General features: G+C 39.1%; 1 protein-coding gene across 1 annotated transcript in view; it reads left to right on the top strand.

The window, feature by feature from the left end:
- The window catches only part of schip1 (schwannomin interacting protein 1), a 216,368-nt gene that overhangs the window by 60,263 nt on the left and 132,180 nt on the right, over nucleotides 1-23,925 (top strand). The window contains exons 5-7 of the mRNA XM_051863770.1: nucleotides 11,514-11,575; nucleotides 16,496-16,567; nucleotides 16,943-17,078. Coding sequence (XP_051719730.1) covers nucleotides 11,514-11,575; nucleotides 16,496-16,567; nucleotides 16,943-17,078 — 270 coding nt within the window. The remainder of the gene's footprint in view (nucleotides 1-11,513; nucleotides 11,576-16,495; nucleotides 16,568-16,942; nucleotides 17,079-23,925) is intronic.

Genomic DNA, 23,925 nt, shown 5'->3' on the forward strand with positions numbered 1-23,925 from the left:
AATTTTGTCAGCTTTACTTGAATTTCTTTTGTTCATTCAACTAAATTGTTTTTTGTACAAATTACTCAATATAGTTGATTGGAACCACTTGGCACTTCTTTTTTAAGTAAATCCAACAATTAATTTTTTTGAGTGTGAGCTGCAGAAGTCTGAGATGGTGTTTGGGTGTTCACATACTGGTCAAAATTCTTACAATCTGACCTGAAACAAATCTGACAGAAACTATAAGCGAGTGGGACAAGACTGTTTTTGCATCTTTTACATGACGATTCAAGCAGTATGAACCTGTCAATGGAGATATGCAGGCTTTTATTTCTGCACTTGATGTTCTCTCCAATCACACATTCTTCATCAACACAGAGCTGGACTTGCCAGAAACAGCAAAGCCCACAGAAGCAGTGCTGTGTATTACATCAATAAGGTAAGCATTAAGATGCTAACCTCTTTACTACTGACAACTAGTTTGTTGTGGAAGAAATCCTCTAGCTCCTGGAGGGCCACAGTCCTGCAGAGTTCAGCTCCAACCCTTATCACACACACCTGAAGCAGAGCATCCATGTTTTCTGGATCACTAGAACACTACAGGCGGTGTGTTTGGAGCATCTCATGTGGTACTGCTTGAGGAGCATACATTATTCATCACACCTGCGGATGCTTCTAGATTGGCTGAAGAATTTTTTTTTAGCTATAAAACATGTTTGTGTATCAGTTAGCTCAGACAGAGAGATTCAGTGAAACCAAGTTCAGACATTTATAAATGGAGACCCAAAAACTAAAGAACAAAGACAAGAATTTAAAAATCAACAAAAGGGCAAGTTAAGCAATTTCAGGAAGCTAACAACAGATTTATTGCACCTCTTATGGATTTTTGATGTGAGTGGATATAAAACGGCATTAAAATATGTATACCCTTGCGCTTGAGTCTTGACCACTAGACTAAAAAATAAATGGAGGCATTTGGGAAATAATAATTTCCATGTGGCTGGAAATATAGGCTGAGCAAACACAGGGTCAGTGTTGTCAGTGTAGAGGAGATAACCTTCACTGTACGACTGCGAATGGTCCAGTGCTGTCAGAAACATCAGCAGATCTCACTATAGAAACATTCACTCCTGATGAAGCCTGAGCAGAGCTTCTCTTCATCACATGCAGCATCTGCTGGAATAAACAAGCTCATCCAATCCATATTCATATTCACTGTCTCGAACCGTCAGAGGAGCTGATTAGAAAGAGAAAGTGCAAAGGCTTGACATGTAATATTACATTTTATTTATTTATTCATTTTTGCTCTCTCAGCAGACTGTCACGAGCTTAATAAGCTTCAGAGCTTAATGATTGTATGATGTTCTGTTAATTACAGTTTAAACTAAGATTACTATTAGGATTTACACAAAGTCTACCAATGTCATGATTAATCAATATTGTATAAAACATTATTAAAAAAATATATTTTGTTGTTATTTTTTCACTTTTTACAGCATTTTCATGTGGCCATTTTTACTTTCTATTTTTTTTTTTTTTACTTTCTACTTTATGTTTTTAAACTGAAAAAAGTGGTAACTTAAAATGGTAACATCAAAATGAATTATTCAGGTAAAAGAAAATATAATCTCCACTCTAAAAAATGCTAGGTTAAAAACAATCCAAGTTGGGTTGAAAATGGACAAACCCAGTGATTGGGTTGTTTTAGCCCAGTGGTTGGGTTAAATGTTTGCCCAACCTGCTGGGTAGTTTTATTAAACTCAACTATTGTTTAAAAATGATTATATGGCTGGATTAAAATGAACCCAAAATATGTTGAAAATTAACATTTATTAATATGTTTAATAAATGAACATTTATTAAATTGCTTATTAATAAATGTAGTGATTTTTAAACAATAGTTGAGTTCAATAAAACTGACCAGTACCTTGGGCAAACATTTAACCCAACCGCTGGGTTTGTCCATTTTCAACCCAACTTGGGTTGTTTTTAACCCAGTGTAGTATATCTGAATCAATATAAATACATTAATTTATACCAAGAAAATGGTTTATGACGCTGCTTCCTCAGTAGACGTTATGGGAAAGTTTTGCGTGAGCCGGTGTCTGAAGCATGTGTGTTACATGCCGATCTTGATTGGCTACTGCAGTCAGGTGCATCCAAGGTGCGGCGGCAGGTTATATAAGGGCGCCCAGAGAGAACGTCATCAGCTTCAGATCTAAAGGAAGATGTGAAGGCATGCCTGAAGTATGGCAACTCAATGCAGCGTCTCATTCCCCTTCTCAGGGAACCGGGTTACGTACGTAAACTATAGATGTTCCCTTTTGAAGTGGAACTGTATGCAGTATCCTCAGTAGACTTTATGGGAATGATAATACCCACCACGCTATACTGAACAAATGCCTGCCCACTGTGTTATGAGCTAGGCTGTAGCCAAAACTGCTTTACAGTGGACCTAGTGACCAAAGGCTAATTAGCCTGAGGCAGGACGTCCACAGCTAAGGAATATGGCAACGTCAGAGCACCAATAGTAGAGCGTTATATCAGCTGTACACCGTCATGCTCTCTATCGCTCATCATTCAAGGGCTGTGACTACCTAGACTGTCTCTGAGGACCGAAAAACTTTGCTGCCGAACCTCTAGGGAAGAGCACTATCTGATAGGGGCACCAAGTAAGATATTTCGCCTTAACAGACCCCCCAATTTCCCAATTTCTGGGGAATATCAAGATGTAATTCCATCTCTGCCTAGACACATTTTACACATATTATGAATGTGCAAATGAATTTATGAGAAACTTATTTAGGGGACAGTTGAACAATTGAACATACAGTAGGTGCTAATGGAGCATATAATGAGACGGCGTGAGGATGCTTGTGTACTTCATGAACTAAATGAATGATGAGTGAGTATGTCACAAATCATACATGCAGTTTAATAACAAGGAGTAAGTTAATAAAGCTTCCTAACTGTGTCTGGCTGCCTCATGGGGAATAAGTGAGAAAATAATCACTCTCTCATTGATGAAGGCATACAATAACATGCCTGACCAATCACACTGAACGTTTTTTACAGTGAGCTTTTCGTGTTCAGACACACACGCACATCAACATTAACATCATGGCTTGACTTTGTGTCCAGAGATCTGATAGTTCATGTGCATTCAGCACAGGATAAGCCATCAGCTCTGAACCATTTTAAAGTGCATCATCTAGGGTGTACAGTAATTATAGATGGAATTACAGTTGTAATTGCATGCAGGTATTTTTTTTTTTTTTTTTTTTTGAATACAAGTACAATGTAAAAAAAAAAATGTATGTACACAATAAAAGTGGTATCAAATTATTAATTTAAAGTAAATGTTATTACCAATCTACTGTAGGCTCATTGGAAAAACATGCCCCTAGCTATATTTATGAAAAACTCGAAAAATGTACCAATACATACAATTCAATGCAGTTTCCAGCTGAAATAAACACTAGAGGCAGTAAAACATGAACAACTTTTATTCCTTTTCACACAAATTATGATTACAGGGGCAGATTATCGATTCATAAAGGCTCAGTTTTGCACGATTCCTTGCAGAGTACTATACTATGACCTCAAAACACTTTTACCATAGCGCATAATTTGTAAACAAATGCAATTTGACATTTGCATCACATAACAAGCTTCATGTTTAGTTTTCATGATATGATATATTAAACTTGCTCGGTAGCTCACCTGCTACAGCATTTGCACTCGTGATGCGGAGCATGGGTACGAGACTTAAAAGGGTGGTTGATTATGATTTGACTTTTTTAACTTTAGTTAGTGTGTAATGTTGCTGTTTGATCATAAACAGCATCTGCAAAGATACGACGCTCAAAGTTCAATGCAAAGGGGGAGATTTTCTTTTACAGAAATTGCTTTTTAAGGACTACAACAAACTGCTGGTAGGGACTACAATGAGCTAATTCCTGGGTTAGTGACATCACCAACCCTAAAATTTACATAAATCCCGCCCCCGAGAACACACAACAAAGGGGGTGAGGCCATGTTGGGCTGCTTTAGAGGAGAGGAAGAGTTGTTGTAGTAGAGTGTTGTTGCCATGCCGTCATTTTACGCCGGACTGCTTCACAAACGAGGGTCAGTTCAACACTGGATTTGAACAGAAGATTAACATGACGGCACATGCTAGTCCATGAGTTGAATCAGCTCCACAGCAACTACATAAATTTATCCACTAACTGTTCTGAAATGTCCGATTTCATTCTAAAAGTTGTAACTTCGTCCTGAGTCTCTCCATCAGTGTCGACTCCGGTTTGAACAATGTAAGGCTGAACAACGTTGCTGACAATCCTCATTTTGGGTGTGTGAGATTCTCCAGCTTTGTTGTTGTTGAGCAACCGAAGCGCGAGCTGTTAAAGCTCTGCCCTCTTCTGGAAAGGGGGCCGGGAGCAGCAGCTCATTTGCATTTAAAGGGACACACAAAAATGGCGTGTTTTTCCTCACACCCAAATAGGGGCAAATTTGACAAGCTATAATAAATGATCTGTGGGGAATTTTGAGCTGAAACTTCACAGACACATTCTGGGGACACCAGAGACTTATATTACATCTTGTGAAAGAGGCATTATAGGTCCACTTTAACAGACTTTAGAAGCAAGCTAAACTAGCATGGTTGCTTCAGCAAATGTTTTTATCTCTCGTTTGCTTTTGTTAACACTATCAGGTAGGTTTAGCATAGGATTTAGTGTAGGTGATATGTTATAACGCAATTAGAGAGCATTAAACTTTTAGTGCAACTCCCCAGAGAGTTCATTTCTGAAATGCCGCAATATGTACAACAACTAATATAATAAATCATTGCCAGATTCATGTTCATCTGTTTAGGATAAAACTTAATGTGCTTTTAGCGCCACTCACTGGATATTTCACTCTGAAAGTGTCACAAAACGTGCAAGAAGCAGTGTAATATTAGCAGAAATGTTGCTACAGGCACATCTTCCCAATGAGCCAGAGTTGGTTTGTACATAGTTGTTAAACACACCAAAAGTTGGACCGTATTCCCTGTCTGTCTCCACCCAGATGCTCCTGCGTTCACAGCCAGCACTCATTCCTCCTCTGTTAGCACACACAGCTGTGAGGGGTTGGTGGTGTGTGTGAATGCACACCCATCAGTGTGTGCATGATCGCTGCTCCTTATTCCCACTGAGTCCAATGACCCACACACACACACTCTCTCTATCTCTGCATCACATCAGGGCTCTGCACTGTTTCCAGGCTAAGAGCTCTCAGGATACCTGTTAAAGTCTGACTCTTTGTTTTAATGATTTGTGGGTTCACTGCTTCACTGTCATGTTGTTTCAGAGCTGCTGGACTGTGAACATGTCTCGATGTGTGTCCTCAGCAGGTTTTGTGGCTAATATTGGCAGAATGTTGGACTTCTGCTGTGTGTCTGATAAATGCTCAAATACTCTCCATAGTCACACTCACACAGCAGATCCACTTTCATGTTTCATGAATATAAACTTCAAGCAAACCCAGGTCATTTTGTCTTGTGCATGTATACATTCATAGGAAAGAAAATGTTATTCATCAGCAATAACTGACCCATCATCAATTGTTCCTTACATACACTATTAAAATCGAAGGTTGTAGCTTTTAATATTATCTAATGGACTTGAGCTGACATGAACTAACAATGAGCAGTTGTACTGTTATAACTAACATTAACAAATATTAGTTGTTAATGATAGTTAATGCATGAACTAAAATTACCTAATGAGATCTTATTGTAAAGTGTCTCTTTAAGCGGTTAATGTTAGTGAATGTTTGCTCTGTGATTAGGGATGATTGAGCAGCTGTCATCATGTGCTTCTGTGTGTGCTGACTGATGTTTGTTTAGCGCTGCTCTTGGCTATGGTTTAACAGTGTTTATTAAATGAGTTAACCCAGCTGCTCATGTTTATGTGCTGTGAGCCGCAGGAAACACTTGAACAAACACCATCCTGATGGACATCAAACGTGAGCCTCAGATCATAATGTGCGCAGCTCTTCAACAAACACAAACATCATTGTTCATGTGAATGTTAGTGCAATAATTCTATTTGTTACAGATGGTTTCTATAAAGGGCTCCTAAAATGCCTCTTTCACAAGATGTAATATAAGTCTCTGGTGTCCCCAGAATGTGTCTGTGAAGTTTCAGCTCAAAATACCCCACAGATCATTTATTATAGCTTGTCAAATTTGCCCCTATTTGGGTGTGAGCAAACACACACAATTTTTGTGTGTGTCCCTTCAAATGCAAATGAGCTGCTGCTCCCAGGCCCCCTTTCCAGAAGAGGGCGGAGCTTTAACAGCTCGTGCTTCGGTTGCTCAACAACAACAAAGCTGGAGAATCTCACGCAGCCAAAATGAGGATTGTCAATAATGGTGTTCAGTCTTACATTGTTCAAACCGGAGTCGACACTGATGGAGAGACTCAGGAAGAAGTTACAACTTTTAGAATGAAACTGGACGTTTCTGAATGGTTAGTGGATAAATTTATGTAGTTGCTGTGGAGTTGATTCAACTCATCGACTAGCATGTGCCGTCATGTTAATCTTTTGTTCAAATTCAGCGTTGAATTGACCCTCGTTTGTGAAGCAGTCCGGGGTAAACAACGCTCTACTACAACAACTCTTCCTCTTCTCTAAAGCAGCCCAACATGGCCTCACCCCCTTTGTTGTGTGTTCTCGGGGGCGGGGTTTATGTAGAATTTAAATTTAGTGATGTCACCAACCCAGGAAGAAGCTTGTTGTAGTCCCTACCAACCGTTTGTTGTAGTCCTTAAAAAGCGATTTATGTAAAAGAAAATTTCTCCTTTTGCATTGAACTTTTAGTGTCGTAACTTTGCAGATGTTGTTTATGCTCAAACAGCTACATTACACACTAACTAAAGTTAAAAAAGTCAAATCATAATCAACCACCCCTTTAAAATTTCATTAATCAACTGTATTAGCAATTAAACTGAAAATGGGATCAAAACATTCACATTATGGTTGCATGATCAATAGCAGACGCTTTTATCTAAAGCAACAAAAGTGAAAGTGCAGAATATTTGCAGTTTAATTTTACATGGACCGTCTTTAGTAGATTGAAGGTCAGATGTTTAATCATACTAGATTTATAAAGCCAGCTGCAGCAGTGGTCTTGAAATGACAAGAACTTGAAGACAGCAAGGTCGGATTTCCCTGGTGCTATAAAGTGTGAACCTGTAAAAAGCATTGAAGTTTCTGTTATTTAATTTTATATTTTTGCATTCAGAGTCAGGTGAGCATGAAGGCTGAATGACAGAGAACTGGAGGAAAAAGTGGTCAGAGAAATGTAGGGGAAGGATGAGATGGTTGTCAGTGATGAAGTTACGTCTTAGTATGAGGTCTACCTGTGTGTTGAAAACTAGACCAGAAGAGCTTGTCCAGGTGGATGTTGAAGTTACCAGCAGCGTCATCCTCTGGGAAAGAGGACAGTCTAGGTCTTCAAAGAAGTTTCCGAGTTAACTTGGTGGACGATAGATGACACCTGAGTGAATTTGAGCAATATGATAACGGTCACCGTGATTTTGCTAAGTAAGACATGTTCCTGGATCAACATATTTTGTTGTTCCTGGAACAACATTCCAGTCTGAAAATGTAGTCTTAACCCTATTCCTACCCCTAAACCTAATCCTACCCATAACTTATCCCTAAAACCAGAGGGGAAAAATAGATGAATAACACTGATGTAGAAGCACCTAACCCTGGTTGCAAGCCTAAACTTGACATAAACGGTAAACTTGGATCAACAAAGGTGTTGATCCTGGAACATGTCTTACTTGGCAAAATTACGGTGACCGTATGATAACACATCACTCAGATGCTGATTTTGCTGTAGGATATGTTCCTCAGATATTCATGGTCTAACATGAACACTCTACAGGGTACAACGATCAACACAAGTGAAAAAAAAAGCGAGTACAATACAGCTAAATAAAAGTGGCTTCATAAGAAACTGCAACATATTACTGAATGTTCATCTGACTCTTGCTGATGTAAGTGGATGGCTAAAGTGTGTAGAGTATTCAAACTCAGACACAAACCCAAAAATATGAGGAACAAAATCAGTGTCTTCATGATTTTGTAACATATGTCAGTTTCATTGAGAGCTGGAGATGATTCAATGACACAATGACCAGGGGGGTATTCCAGAAAGCAGGTTATGTGACATACCTGGGTATGTTTAAGAGTAAGTAAGAGGATAACTTCAACTTTCGGTCCCAAAAACGGAGGTAAATTTCAGGGTATGTAAGTAGTCATATCAACTTAGCTCAGCTCGTGTTCTAGGGTTAGTTTACTTCAGAGGTGTTCAGTGAACACACTCTGGGTTGGCTAAACTTACTCCCGGACACGTTTTTGGAACCAGCATACCTCGAGTAAGCAAGGTTTGGGTTAATCAACCAAAAGTATGTTTGATGGGAAGATAACCTTGCTTTCTGGTATACCCCGCTCTACTGTTTGTTTGTTTGTCACTAATATGCAAGGGGTAAAAACAGAATTATTCAAATGACATTGTCAATAAAATAATGTAAAATACAGATGACAGTTAAGAAATATGGCTGGTAAATATTTTCACCATTGGCAGGTGTTTGTGGTTCATTGTGGACTCTTGTCCTATTGGATCAGTAATGTGTCTGTTCTGACTCACAGATCCATCCCAAACACACTGAAGAGTTCCTCATGTCAAAACTGAACGCAAATCAGAAAGTAAAAATCATATTTGTACTGCTTCTTCATCTCTGACCCTCTCTCTACATGTGCAGCTGGCTGATATCCAGTTTAATATCGTACAGCCAGAGTCTCACACACACACACACACACACACACACACACACACACACACACACACACACACACACACACACACGTCTTCCTCCATCTCTCTCTCTCTCTCTCTCTCTCTCTCTCTCACCTTCAGTGTGTTCCACACACACACACACACACACACACATAGATTGCTCGTGTAGTTTCCTCTCTAATCAATGCAGTCTGCTTAGAGTTGCAAAACCCAAAATGAATATAGATTTGCTGTCCTCTTGCACACTAAATTATGCAAAGCATTGTGTTTTATTTCCTGGGTCTTTTGGCAGCTTGTGTGAGTGAAGAACGCAGCAGCACCAGTCTGAAGAGAGCGCTGGACATGACCTTATGTCTATTAACACACCGGCTCATCATGAGACTTGTCAAACTGACAATGGCATGTGAATCTGTTTCAAACCCTGGACTGGTTCAGTTCTTTGAAATATTCTACATAGGCAGCAACTCTGTTTACACTCACTCTCAAACAGCATAAAGTCACACCTACCAGTTGGTTTAATAACATGTGTTATGATCCCAACGTGTACTGATCCCAAATTTTTGACTGGTATTGCGTGGAACTGGAATTGGAACGGAACTGCTATGCTGTCATTCCTTTAGTGCTCCAAAATAAATTGTAGCCATCCAGCAATCCACACAGAATGATTAATATGAATGGACACCTGCTTACAGGTGTAAGATGAGAACTCACATATTGAGTATTTGAAGTGATGGCGTCTCGCTCTGGCAGTGCGTTGTGGGGATTGGAGCTGTTGATGTCGGCACAAAATGGGCAATCACACTGGCACAGAGACAGATGCTGCTTCACAGATACACAAACCAATAAACCCACCAACCCACAGCTGTCTACACTGAACACAATCGCATTCTCTGTGAAACATTTCACTGACACCAAAAAGCAGATTTCAACTTATTTAACCTGTTATTTTCATTGTAAGATCTTATTAAAGGGGTCATGAACTGCATTGTTTTATTGTTTTATAATGTTTCCTGGGGTGCACTTGTAATGTTAGTATGCTTTTTACATCAAAAATCATCATCATTTAGAAATAAAAGGCATTTTTCCTACCCTGATTTTAGTTATCGGCTGGCATCTTTCTATTTGAAATAGCTAAGTATTACTCTCTCTTTTAGCATGTTTTTACTATTACAGCTCTCAAGGTTAACTAATCATGAAAAGTGTTGATTATAGCATTATATTTAGATCTATGGCATTATATTTAGATCGTGGCATGAAAGGTTGCAGTGATGAAGATTGTAGCTGATCACAGACATGTTGTTGAGCACATCAATGCAGTGATCTCGTCATTGCAACTCAGTTTCTGCACACTAAAGAATGCTTTCATCATAACTAACAGTGAAAACACGATGTAACTAAGAGATTCGTTGAATAAAACGGGAGTTTTAGCGTGAGTCCAGAACTCAGTCACTGATAAACTCGCGCTGTTTGATTGACAGCTCTAGCGATTGTAAAGGGAGCGTTTTTTGATCGCTTTCTTTATATAATTTAATCACCATTTAAATAACAGATTATTTTCATCCTACTAAGAGAAACAATGTGACCGTCTGGTCACTGGTTTGATTTACTGACACACAGACAAAGAACATCTGACTGTACATGAATTATTACATATCAGATCAGGCATTAGAATTAACACAGTTACTTACATGTTGTTGCATTACTGTCGAGTCCATGTCGTAAATGTCTGTTTGCAAAGCCTGCGCCGAAATGCCATTACCAAAGAATCCACAGTGAAATGTACCGAATACAAATAAATAAAGCTCAGCTGAGACATTGTTGAAAATAAATAACCATACTCCTAGCATTAGGATCCTTTGAAAGGTAATGTTATTTTAGTCCTGGATCGCTCTTCTCTCCTCCTCATCTCACTAACACACCAGTGGGCAGGGCTAACGCTGCAATGATGAAGTAGGCGTTGATTTCTTCTATGGAGGCGGAGTTTCACCTATCTATAGGCACATTCCAGGATCAGTCTTTTGCTGGGTCTGGTGTCAATAAAAGCTTTTATTGGACTAACAAGGAAGTTTTCAGTTCTGAAACTTACAGGATATTCGTATAGTACAATATCCAAAAAAGTTGATTTCTTAATTCATGACCCCTTTAATATTTTATCCTCCCCAATCACTGATACAGGATGATATATGTAGAAAGACCTGAGAACACTAAACTGTGTGTACATGAATTGGGACAAGTTCTCTGAGCAGCTGTGTCAGGTTCATGTGTGATATTCCAGAACAAAATCCTACACTGAAATATAGTTTAACAAGACAGAGAAAGTTGATGATCAGCGTCATGGTCCCCATAAAGTCTAATTGGATTGGTTTGGTCAACAAAACTAATCCTGTAATCCTGAGTTTGTTCAGCTAGCATCATGGTACAGGCCTCCGGTCTGGATTACAGTGGTGGAGTGATGCTGTACAGAATCTGCTGTATCCTGCACTTAAATCCCACAAACTGGGGATTTAATTGTGATTGCAAATTGTGTTCAGTGCTAAATTTCTGATTATTTTTGTGTTCTTAACAGATTTGCATTAATAATTATTTAAATTGAGTGGTAAAACAGTGCAGAATGCAGTTTATTGTTAGTGAATTCACCTTTCTATGTGTGTTTTCTCTTGTCTGTCTCTCTCAGGAGGAGCTCAAGACATTCCAGAGGGTAAAGTGTCTGAACAATGGAGGATACGGACTGCAAAAGTGAGTTGATACTGTAAAACTCCCAGGGCTGGGATTCATTTGCTGGAAATTTATAAAATAGAAAGGCAAAAATAGACAAAATCCAAAATCCAAAATAACTCAAAAACAACCCAGAAAATAAATCCTCAACAATATGCAAAAGACAAAACTTGTCATTAGGATGACAAAGACCAAATAAAACAAAAAGAACAATAAATAAATAAATAAATTGCTTTTATATTATCTATGCATTATAAGCTACATATACATTTTGTGTGTCTCAGTATTCATGTAAGAGCTCCCTCTAGTGTTCAGGGGTGGCTATAGGCTCAAATGTTACAGAACACTAAAAGGACACTTCACTGTGTTATGTGAGAGAGTGGTGGCCTTTATAAAAGAAGCACCTCAGAAGTAGAAATTGCATTTATCAGGACTCATTGGATCTTATAAAAATATTCCAAATTGCAAACTAAATCTATATTGCAATTTATGTATATTCTGGGGGCTCTTTTCCTTTTTTAATCAAAATATTCACAAACTTGTTAACTATATCATGAATTTTATAATATATTCCGATTGTAAAATAAGTGGAAGTGGAAGTTTGCACCGCAATTCAGAGCTGTCGGATTTACAAAATTTTCCCTGAAATACATAAAAGTATGTAGCCGGTGAACTGGGAGAAGAATAGAGTAAACTTTATTGTTTCATACACAATGTATATCTGATATGAATAAAACACTTTGTCAAATTATATAATTGAAAGGGTTATTATTGCAGCTTCCGTAGACATCAGCGTATGGAATTTGATTTTAACAAACTATAAATGTCTTTTTTTATATAACCTAGTACTTCATTCAAATGTGTATTTAAATGTCTGAAACCTAAAATAAACCTGATGTGGTTGAAAACACTGAATAGTTATGATATATATGACAAGAGGTGAGCGCATCTGTCTCTGGCTCAGCGCTAAAGCACATTTAGCAGTGAATCTTTGCATTTTATTCTTTGCCATTATCCTAAGTGTGTTACAACTTCAGAATTATATTCGTATAGACTGTCAACAGTGATAAGGTATAGCTAAGAGTCGTCCAGACCAACCTTACAAACGAATGACTTACAGATGGTATACTTTACTAAGAGTGTTTCGGGAAACACATATTAACGTTAAGGTACAGCTTAAGGTATAATTTAAGAATGACGTAGAGTTAAGAAGATTTCGGGAATCCAGCCCTGATCTTGTAGTATCTCCCTCATTGTAGTGAACAACTGAGCCATTTCATTTATCTCAAAGGGAGATGTATCACAAACCAGCTTTCTAACAGTTGATCCCAAGAGTTTGATCCATCACTGGGATGTAAGGCATGATGCAGACCTGTGTTTTTGTATTTTGATTCACCAAAGTCAACAATACAACAGATCATTAGCATTAGTAGTGCTCATTTCAGTAAATTAATAAAATTGTTAAGCTCTTAGATGCTAATTAATACCCGGTGGCAACCGTCAAAGACTGTTGAAACAGAGCAATTAAGTGATGTCTGTTTTAGGAAGATCTAGAGGCACACTCCACTCATAGACTCTCATTACAAACTTGAACAGTATTTAAACTCTTTTTGTTATACTGGTTGAAACTCTCTTCACATCCTGACAACAATCAAAAATAGAAGTGGTCTAAGTGTTAAAACATGTACATATATCTTTTGTGGAAGTCTCAGGACCAAAAAATGCTTGTCCATTCGGTCCGAATGCAATGATACAGTGTCCTACCTGCCTGTCAACATGTGTATTTCCATACCTCCGCGCACCTGCTCTCACAGACATCACGTCATTAGTGTGTTCAGTAAGGTTATACAGAGTTGTAGACAGACGTCAGTCACTGAGTGCCACAAACAAACAGCAGCATCTTTCACAGTTCCTCCTGAACTAAAACAATGAGCTTATGCTGCATTCACGCCATGTCGTAACCGTAATCACTAGATGGCAACACGTGACATCCTACCCGGAGCTGTTCACGTCCTCAGACTTGGATATATGTGTTTCTATGTCAACACTATCAACGGCAAAATGAATCTGCAGCAGTCAGGTGATACAAGTAAGAGCTCTGTTGTTTATGTTCATTATTATTATAATGTTATGTGCTTTGAGACATGAGGTAATTTAATGCCATCTCAAAGCTCTGGCTGTGTGCGTTCATGTGTTTTGGAGGAGGCGTGGCTTTGGAGACGCTCTGAAGGGAGGGTGGGATCTCATGCTTTCAAAGCTAGCTTGCTATTGCTAGCCACTCCGAGATTGCCTACCCTATCTTTAAATTGAGTGTAGTTCTCGAAAGAGACATAAAAATAATAAAGTGTTAGTATACACACTGATTGAACATTAATATGCAAATGAATACAATCTGCATTTTGTATGACATTAACACTGGAATTATGTCTATAAAGCAATTGTATAATAGGATCAGCTAGCGATTACCTTAAGGTAAGTTCACACTACAAAACTATGAGACTATATGAATCGCCACGGTGCTCACACTACACAACAAGTTTTCTTGTTGTCTGCCATCTTCTTGTCTTAGCAGCATCATACTACACAACACAACACCAATTATGTGCACAAACTACAAACCCGATTCCAAAAAAGTTGGGACACTGTACAAATTGTGAATAAAAAAGGAATGCAATAATTTACAAATCTCATAAACTTATATTTTATTCACAATAGAATATAGATAACATATCAAATGTTGAAAGTGAGACATTTTGAAATGTCATGCCAAATATTGGCTCATTTTGGATTTCATGAGAGCTACACATTCCAAAAAAGTTGGGACAAGTAGCAATAAGAGGCTGGAAAAGTTAAATGTACATGTAAGGAACAGCTGGAGGACCAATTTGCAACTTATTAGGTCAATTGGCAACATGATTGGGTATAAAAAGAGCCTCTCAGAGTGGCAGTGTCTCTCAGAAGTCAAGATGGGCAGAGGATCACCAATTCCCCCAATGCTATGGCGAAAAATAGTGGAGCAATATCAGAAAGGAGTTTCTCAGAGAAAAATTGCAAAGAGTTTGAAGTTATCATCATCTACAGTGCATAATATCATCCAAAGATTCAGAGAATCTGCAACAATCTCTGTGCGTAAGGGTCAAGGCCGGAAAACCATACTGAATGCCCGTGATCTTCGGGCCCTTAGACAGCACTGCATCACATACAGGAATGCTACAATAATGGAAATCACAACATGGGCTCAGGAATACTTCCAGAAAACATTGTCGGTGAACACAATCCACCGTGCCATTCGCCGTTGCCGGCTAAAACTCTATAGGTCAAAAAGAAGCATATCTAAACATGATCCAGAAGCACAGGCGTTTTCTCTGGGCCAAGGCTCATTTAAAATGGGCTGTGGCAAAGTGGAAAACTGTTCTGTGGTCAGATGAATCAAAATTTGAAGTTCTTTTTGGAAAACTGGGACGCCATGTCATCCGGACTAAAGAGGACAAGGACAACCCAAGTTGTTATCAGCGCTCAGTTCAGAAGCTTGCATCTCTGATGGTATGGGGTTGCATGAGTGCGTGTGGCATGGGCAGCTTACACATCTGGAAAGGCACCATCAATGCTGAAAGGTATATCCAAGTTCTAGAACAACATATGCTCCCATCCAGATGTCGTCTCTTTCAGGGAAGACCTTGCATTTTCCAACATGACAATGCCAGACCACATACTGCATCAATTACAACATCATGGCTGCGTAGAAGAAGGATTCGGGTACTGAAATGGCCAGCCTGCAGTCCAGATCTTTAACCCATAGAAAACATTTGGCGCATCATAAAGAGGAAGATGCGACAAAGAAGACCTAAGACAGTTGAGCAACTAGAAGCCTGTATTAGACAAGAATGGGACAACATTCCTATTCCTAAACTTGAGCAACTTGTCTCCTCAGTCCCCAGACGTTTGCAGACTGTTATAAAAAGAATAGGGGATGCCACACAGTGGTAAACATGGCCTTGTCCCAACTTTTTTGAGATGTGTTGATGCCATGAAATTTAAAATCAACTTATTTTTCCCTTAAAATGATACATTTTCTCAGTTTAAACATTTGATATGTCATCTATGTTGTATTCTGAATAAAATTTTGAAATTTGAAACTTCCACATCATTACATTCCTTTTTTATTCACAATTTGTACAGTGTCCCAACTTTTTTGGAATCGGGTTTGTACAATCTTTGGCCAAGCGGCAACCCCGACCAACAATGAAAAAAAATATTTTCTCACATGAATTCATGCAAGGCATTAGAGAGCTGCTCATGCTCATTGCCCAAGTCATATGTGCAGAAAAAAGATGAGACAAAAAAAGAAAACTGGGCAGAAATATACTGTCCATGTCTATTCAGCAAAAACCGATGGTAAATAAAATATCATAATATCAAATCATAACGTCAAGTATACCACTTATTTACATTTTAAAAATGTATTTCTTGTTAGTTTATTAGTATACAACAATTATGATCAAATTGTCACCTTGCATTCATGTACATTAAGGTGTATGAGCAGTTTACCATGTTGTTTCATGGCTCACACTATAAGATCATGTGACGATAATGACTGCCTGACTAAATAATCACAACAGAGAATTAGACTATTATAAACACAGAAAGAACTGTATGAACATATTCATGGACTGTTTAGTACAGTAAAAATTGCATGAATCCTGCAATAGACGGCTGGAGCTCGAATCTCAGCTTGTGTTGTGATTGGTTAGATTAATCAACACATTCCTCCTGAGCTCTGTTTAAAGTCAATACATTGGTAAATTGTGTACTCTAAGAAATGTAAAAAAAGAAATTAAATGTTTTCCTTTCATGTTTTAGGTGCTGTATGTCTGTTCGTTCCTTTGAGAATTGAAAAGTATGATTATGTTGTGTTTGTGTGTGTGTGTTTGTGTGTTTCAGCCACCAGATGGCGACAGACGTGGAGAATAACATCACAGTGAACACACATCCACTGGAGACCACAGTGCTGATGTGAGTCAATATCACCATAACATCCTTACCTACTGCTGATTATCACTATTGTATTGTCATTCATCTGCAGTTGGAGATATCACTTTGCCATGGGTAATAATCAGCATCACATTGTCATCTGTGTTTATATGTTAATATATTTTCCATTGTCATAGGTAATGATGGATTTTGCAGTGTCATTGGTGATTATTTCTATCACTTCGCTATCAGTAATTATAATGGTTTTCTTTTGTTAACAGTAATTGCTTTTGTAATCAGTTTATTATCACTATTGTATCATTAATAGTTTTCGGTATTTCATTGTTATCTGTGATTATGTGTATTTTATTATCAGAACGTCATGTAAATAACTCACTCTTGCATGTTAACTGTCAGAATCCAGCATGACTGGCGGGACTTCCTGCAGACACAGGATATCCTGGAGAAGAGAAGCCCCTCCCCTCCCTCTCTGTCCTCAGACAAGATGAGCACGTCCATCAGCATGGCCACCCTATCAGACGGCAGCACCCCCGTAAGCCCCGCCCTCATTTATCTTCTAAAGGCTGATTGTGTATATTACAAATGCCCAATCAAGTTTCTGAGAACCAGTGATTTAAGAAGCACTTGCTCATCAGAGACAGGTGTGTTGAATGGATCTCTGCAGGACGGTACATCTCCAGGGCTGGGATTCATTGGGTAGATTGGGTGATGCAGGATTTTTAGGTGTTTGCGTGTCCTATTAGTTCAGATCGGTGCGTTCATCTGCTTTGGTCTGGAGGTTGTGAAGAGTAACGTTACATGCTCTGATGTTTTTCAGTGTATTTAAACATTCATTGCATGTATCGCATTTTCTGGCTTTTTGAATCCTAATGAAATTCTACACACTGTCAGGAACAAAATGCTGTGTGCATCTGTGTAATGTCAAATGCCTTTGATAATGTGTTTTGGACCTACCCCTGGTAGTATCTGGTAGTATCTGGTCGCCTTTGGCTTGCTTAGTTGGGGACACTTGACATTTGATATTTAACAATGTTTTGATCTGCCTGCATCGACACCATTGTATGCGAACTGAACTGAGCTGGATGATGGCATCACTGTTTACTCCAGTGCTGATATAGATAAATTAACTAAATTAATAACTTTTGATTCTTATAACGGAATGAATCAATGCTGAATTTACTTAAGCTGGACAATGACACCATTTTCTTTAAGAGCTGCTGTGCAGCCAAAATTATATACGAGTTATCACTGTAAAGCTGCTTTGACACAATCTGCATTGTAAAAGCACTATATAAATAAAGGTGACTTGACTTGACTATTATTTGAAGTACCTTAATGGAGTACTATGTAAATAGTATACCATGGTAAATGAGTACTGACGAGTTGTCCTGATTGTTACTATTCTATTGTTAGATGAAAACATTTGGAATCTGAATATCTCACACTTAGTTGACTATCTCATACATGACCACTAGAGGGATCTGTTGTTCGGGCATTATTGTACAGTACAGCATAACACACACAAACACATTCATCTTTTTTTTTCACTTTCTTTTTTTTTTTCAGTTTATTTGTTTAGTGCTGTTTTTACAATATATATATATATATATATATATATATATGGCTGCAAAGCAGCTTTAGAAGAACAGAGTCGCCCAGTGAGCAGTTCAGGACGGCGGTGATGGCCCATATACATCATATACAGTGCAAATGCAAATTATGATGTACATCATAGTATGGACTCCTTTGCTGTTTCATTAAATATAATGATTATAGTGATGTAATGAATAAGAGCCTGTGCACTGTGCAGTAGGGCTGCAGGCGTGTGTGATGGATGCCGGGTGTGGCTCAATGTTGGGCCGCAGATGTGAGGGTGGATCTGGGCATGACGGGAGCTGGATAACCATCAAGGTTTGGGAGGAGAATAGAAATGGAAAATGGATTTTTGTGGTGTATTGCATGTAACCCTAGGCACGTGAACACGTGACCTAAGGGTGTGCGATATTGACAAAAAATATGTATCTCGATATTTTCTGGCATTTCATCAATAACGATAATTAGACAAGTGTGTTATTGTGCTGGTACCTTGGCAGGTTTAGGACTGTTGTGGACAGCTGACTCCTAAAGTTTTTGATATTCTTCATTTTCTGTGTGGTGGTCAGTTCACAGCAGTGACAGAAATGATCTTTTCCTAATTATATGCATGCATCATCTTTTGTGTCATTTTCTTACATTTAATCAATTATAATAATAAGACACAATAGGGCTGTTACCAATCAAATCAGTATCAATTAAATTCATCTTTGGAGAGGAAACACAGGAGCTGCATCTGAAGGGTCATTGATTTAGATCATTTACAATGACTGTTTAATGCAGCTCAGAGGTGACAAATGAATAACCGGCAGTTACAAATGCATAAATAATGTTTTAATGTTTTGTTTGAAAGATAAAACATTGAATACTGATATTTGAAATTATTTAAAGCATGAAAAGATACTTTAAATGTGAAATTAAATCTGCCACTAGGTGGCAACAAGTCACTGTTAATGAGTGAGTCATTGAGATTCAACCGATTAATTTAAATAGCTAATTCATTCAGGAATCCCCTTTTCACAAGATGTAATATAAGTCTCTGGTGTCCCCAGAATATATCTGTGAAGTTTCAGCTCAAAATACCCCACAGATCATTTATTATAGTTTGTTAAATTTGCCGTGCAGATTAAGGGGCGGTAATATTATAATAAGATCCCCTTCCTACGTCACAAGTGGAGCGAAATCTGAGCGGTTTGTTTTTTCACATGCTTGCAGAGAAAGGTTTGCCAAAACACAGTTACTGGGTTGTCCTTTTTCACATTTTCTGGGTTGGTAGATGCACCAGGACCCGATTATAGCACTTAAACATGGAAAAAGATGGATTTTCATGATATTTCCCCTTTAGTGAGTGAGTCATTGAATCATTTATTCAACTGATTCATTCAAAAAGCTGATTCATTCAGTAAGGAACACCGCTGTGTGTTGCTCAGAGATGCAATTACAGTGCTGTGGCTTTGTTTCAAACTATTTTTGTCGGCGAAATAGAGCAAAAACAGGCAACATGGTGTCTAAAATGTAAGTCAAATGTAAAATGTAATATTAACTTCTTGTTTATTTGTATAAATAATAAATATCACATCTGTTATCATGCTAATATCTGGAGAAAAACGGCACTCTTTGTGTGATATTAACTACATTAAATGATAGACTAAATCACGCAGTGAAAGTGTCCACTCTAAATACACACGCACTAGTCTAATCTACAAGACTTCATCATGTAGTGTATGCATGCACTCTGTGTGAGGGATATACTCAATAATGTCAGATCGCACATCATTAAAACAACAATTACGATATTATCGCAGACGATATATATCACACACCCCAAACCTGACCACACACGTTTACATGCCAGTGACATCTGCTGAGTGATCAAAAACCTGGGCGGTGTCCCCATTTGCCTAATTATATTATGACCCAACTGTACATACACTTTTTGTGAAGAAAAAGCATATACTTTTGAGTGTGTAGCAGAATCCTGTCAGTTACCATCTTCACATTTTAATACATTCACTACTCAAACGACTCAAATCGTTAGAATTTTTTCTTACGGGAAGAAGCTACAGTGTGAGATGTTTTGCAGTGATGCTTGAACTGGTTGACAGATTACCATAAGTATTGTTAAACTTAAATTTTTCCTGTGTGACTTGATCACGTCATTCAGATATGAATCTTTGATATGGACTGATGTAAAGTTGTAATGAGTCCACTAGAGGTCAGTCTGGGGCTATAACTGTAATCTTCATCATCACTTAACTCCAGGGCTTCCAACAGGAAGACCATGAATGTGGTGCAGGAGTCTGTGGATGTTTTAAAAATGTATTCTAAATTTGTTCTAAAGTCTTTTTATGTGTTTTTGAAAGAAACAACCTCTTGGTTGAGGGTAAAACACTCTCTGTCGATAAAGCAGCACTGTGAATCCACTAGATGGTAAAGGATGTAAAGGTTGGCTAGTTAGCTGAAAAATGATGTCAACAAAATCTCTGTTACAAAGATAACCACTGTCTCACTCACTTTCTTTTTTTGATGTAATTGTATTTTGTTGTCCTAGTGTTAAATCATCAGTATAGAACAGAGAAAGGCACCTGGGTCTCTCTCTCTCAGTCTTTTAATTTCATGACAGTCACATTAAATATTTAGAGGCTCTAGACTGCATCAGAATAAGGCCTTGTGTGTCTCTGCAGCAGTAATATCTGTGCGTGGCCCTGGGGTCCCTGATGACGCAGCCCACCGTGATGTGCATCGATTTGATCTCGCTCTCATTGGTCACTGCTGTGTGGTTGGGGATGTGGCTGATATTAAAGGTTGATTGATATGATTATGATCGGGCTCTATTCATTAGAGCCATGAGCGTAATTGTCTATTCAGAGCCGCTGGGAATAAAACAACGATTACAGGATTCATCATGCGTCCTTCACCGCAGAGGAAGACGAGGAGAGACGGATGTCCTCAGGATGGAAAGTCAAGCTCTGCATGACTGATCTGAGATCGTGATCATTAATTACGTGAAAGTGTTTAAGATGCAGCGTTTTCATTTGTCGTAATGACATCATTTCAACTCTAATAACTCATTGTGAGGTTAAAACAGAGCATTTAAATAAATGGGTGTGGTCTCAGCAGCAAACTGAAACACTTCAAGTATGAATTTTATGGAACGAATAGATGGATTCTGAAATAATAGTTCATCTGAAAATGAGTTTCTTCTGTTGAGCACAAACAGTCACATTTGTTTGGACTCTGTGTGTTTCTTAATCACTCATTTGTTGTCAAGGACACTAATAATTTTCAGCTGTGCACTCATCAATCACCATCATCACCACCTGTATTTAAGTTCAGTTCTGTTTCAGTCTAGTGTCCGGTGTCGTTTTTAGTGGATGTGTTGTATGTTGCTCTGTGCCTGTTTGGATTACCCATTGGATTTATTAAATATTACCAGTTTGCCTTCATCTAGTGGTGGTGAGATGAAGCCTCATGAAGCATTGAAGCTTTTCAACCAAGTGGTTCACAAAAGGGTTCATTTGAACCACTTCCTGAACCAGTCAGGCGAAAGTGAGGCTTCGGACGTCATCAGTGACGCCATTGTTCTAAAGCGATACAAGCCTCGTTACGTGCTTCACTGAAAGCTTCCGGGATTTCTCGACACACGCTCCAAAGCCTCGGCACAGAACGTAACATCACTACCTTCATCATTGTGTGTTTTTATACAACCACCCCGAGACAGAACACCGGACCTAACAAAGTTTACGATGTGTTTGTAAGATTTTCTTTTCTTTTTTGTGAGAAAAGAAAAGCTTTTGGGCTTTTGCATTAGTCTTCAGTTTCTTCCCCAGTCTCCAGCCATCAGTGCCACCCAGTTATCACCATCTCCCTTCAGTCCCTCTGCATCACCTCTGCCTCCTCTCAGTAGCGAGATACCACCATGGACCTGTCGGGAGCAATCTCCTCCTGGGCATGACAACAAATGAGTAAGGCAGACAATGAGGAGCCCGAGGCTCCGCCTCCAGCTTTGGTGCACTACAATCTGCCTCAACCCGTCACCCTGGCTCCTGTGCCTGTGCTCCTTCCGCCCTCGACCTCAGTGTGGACCATTGGGCATCTGGCCTCACCGGACTCCCTCAGCACATCGGCTCCACCTGGGTCAGACATCGCTGCACCTCCGCTGTGGACCGTCTGCTGCTCTCTGGTCCTCCACCCCTTTGGCTGCGGCTTGCTCTGCCCTACCTCAGGCTCCACCTCTGCCCTTGGTTGCTCCAACGTCCCTTCGCCCTCAGACCTCCTGATCTCCGATGAAGATCGCCGTTTAGCACACATGCTTCAGACACCAGGCTCACAAGGAGCGTTCCTTTAGTGTCAACACTGACGCGGTGCAAGTTCCAATTAAAAAAGGAACTAAATATATTTCTGTCATAACAACTCTCAGAGTGTTTGTCATGGTAATGGTTATGACAATGTAGATATGTCTTAGTGGAATAGATCTGCAACGCTGCTGCTGCTGTAGGTTATTGCTGCTGCTGCAGAGCAAGTACAGGACTTGCTACTGCCAATAGATACATGAAATGCTGCTGTGATCAAGTAAGATATGCTGCTGCTGTACAATATAGCGTACATGAATTACCCATAGCAGATCTATACAGGTGGAGCTGGGGAAGGTGTAGGTTTTCTGAAAGCGCGCTGCATTCCGAAGGCAAATGCTACCCAAGTATTTGAAGGTTGCACACACAAGCTCATTGGCTACTGATACAGCAGGAACCAAATAAACTATGTCCTATAGATAATGTTTTGATTACGAGCAGGTGGGTTAAAGGACCTATTAGCCTGTGCCATCTAGAGTTTCATGACAGAACTTTGTTTTTAAATGTAAGCTGTGACTTGTGACCAAGCTGTGGTTTATTTCTGATATTGATTTGGCTAGCAGAAGTTCTGATTGGCCGGTCAAATATTGGACAAATAACACCTCTGTTGTATAAGGTCAATGGTACGCTCTACCCCTTAATTATTGGCCATGATTATGATGAATGCTATTGTAGTGAACAGCAGGCAAACAGAATGGCAACACCTTTCCACTCCACGTGTGGAAAAAGCTTCACTTCAATGTGTTCAGGTTTCTGTGGACAACAAAAACAGATGCCTTTTGCCCTCAGATAACACTGCTTCTTGTGGAGAACAGGAGAACGGGGTTATCTCCCTCGTTCTTATCCACAAGCCACAAAGGAAGGACAGATCTTTATGGACTCCACACATACTTCTATTGCACAAAATTGACTCAAAATGGAGCAAATGTTCCCCATATCTACTAACAGAACTGTATATGCTTAATGAGTGCTGTTTGTAACACAAAAAGGTATACAAACTTACCTATTAAGGTATACATGAATGCATGGGTGAACGTTCAACATTACACAGTCATGTTTGGACTCCATGTGCTCAGCACAATGCCTAGATGGAATTGGTTTTGAAAGTGAATTGTGCAAAGGAAAACCCTTAAAGACTGTTCTAATTGTGAGCTTTAAACTATGCAAATTACCCTGGCACCAGAGGGGGGCCATATTGTGACCACCCCTGACAACACCAGCCAATCACAACGCTGGATTGGAAAGGCTCCAACTAGCAAATCCCTCCTTCTCAGGACGTATTAAATGTAGTTCCAAACGTAGGTTCGGGAGGAGCCTAAACATTCAGTCCTGTCAATCATCATTACGAGCGTATATAAGCAGCAGTCACTGCGTCATCTCAGCGACAATTCTTCCAGCATCCCTCCTCCTCCTCCCCATCTCCTCCTCTATTTC

This window comes from Ctenopharyngodon idella, chromosome 15 (assembly GCF_019924925.1).
Source record: "Ctenopharyngodon idella isolate HZGC_01 chromosome 15, HZGC01, whole genome shotgun sequence".
In the NCBI taxonomy this organism is placed as follows: domain Eukaryota; kingdom Metazoa; phylum Chordata; class Actinopteri; order Cypriniformes; family Xenocyprididae; genus Ctenopharyngodon; species Ctenopharyngodon idella.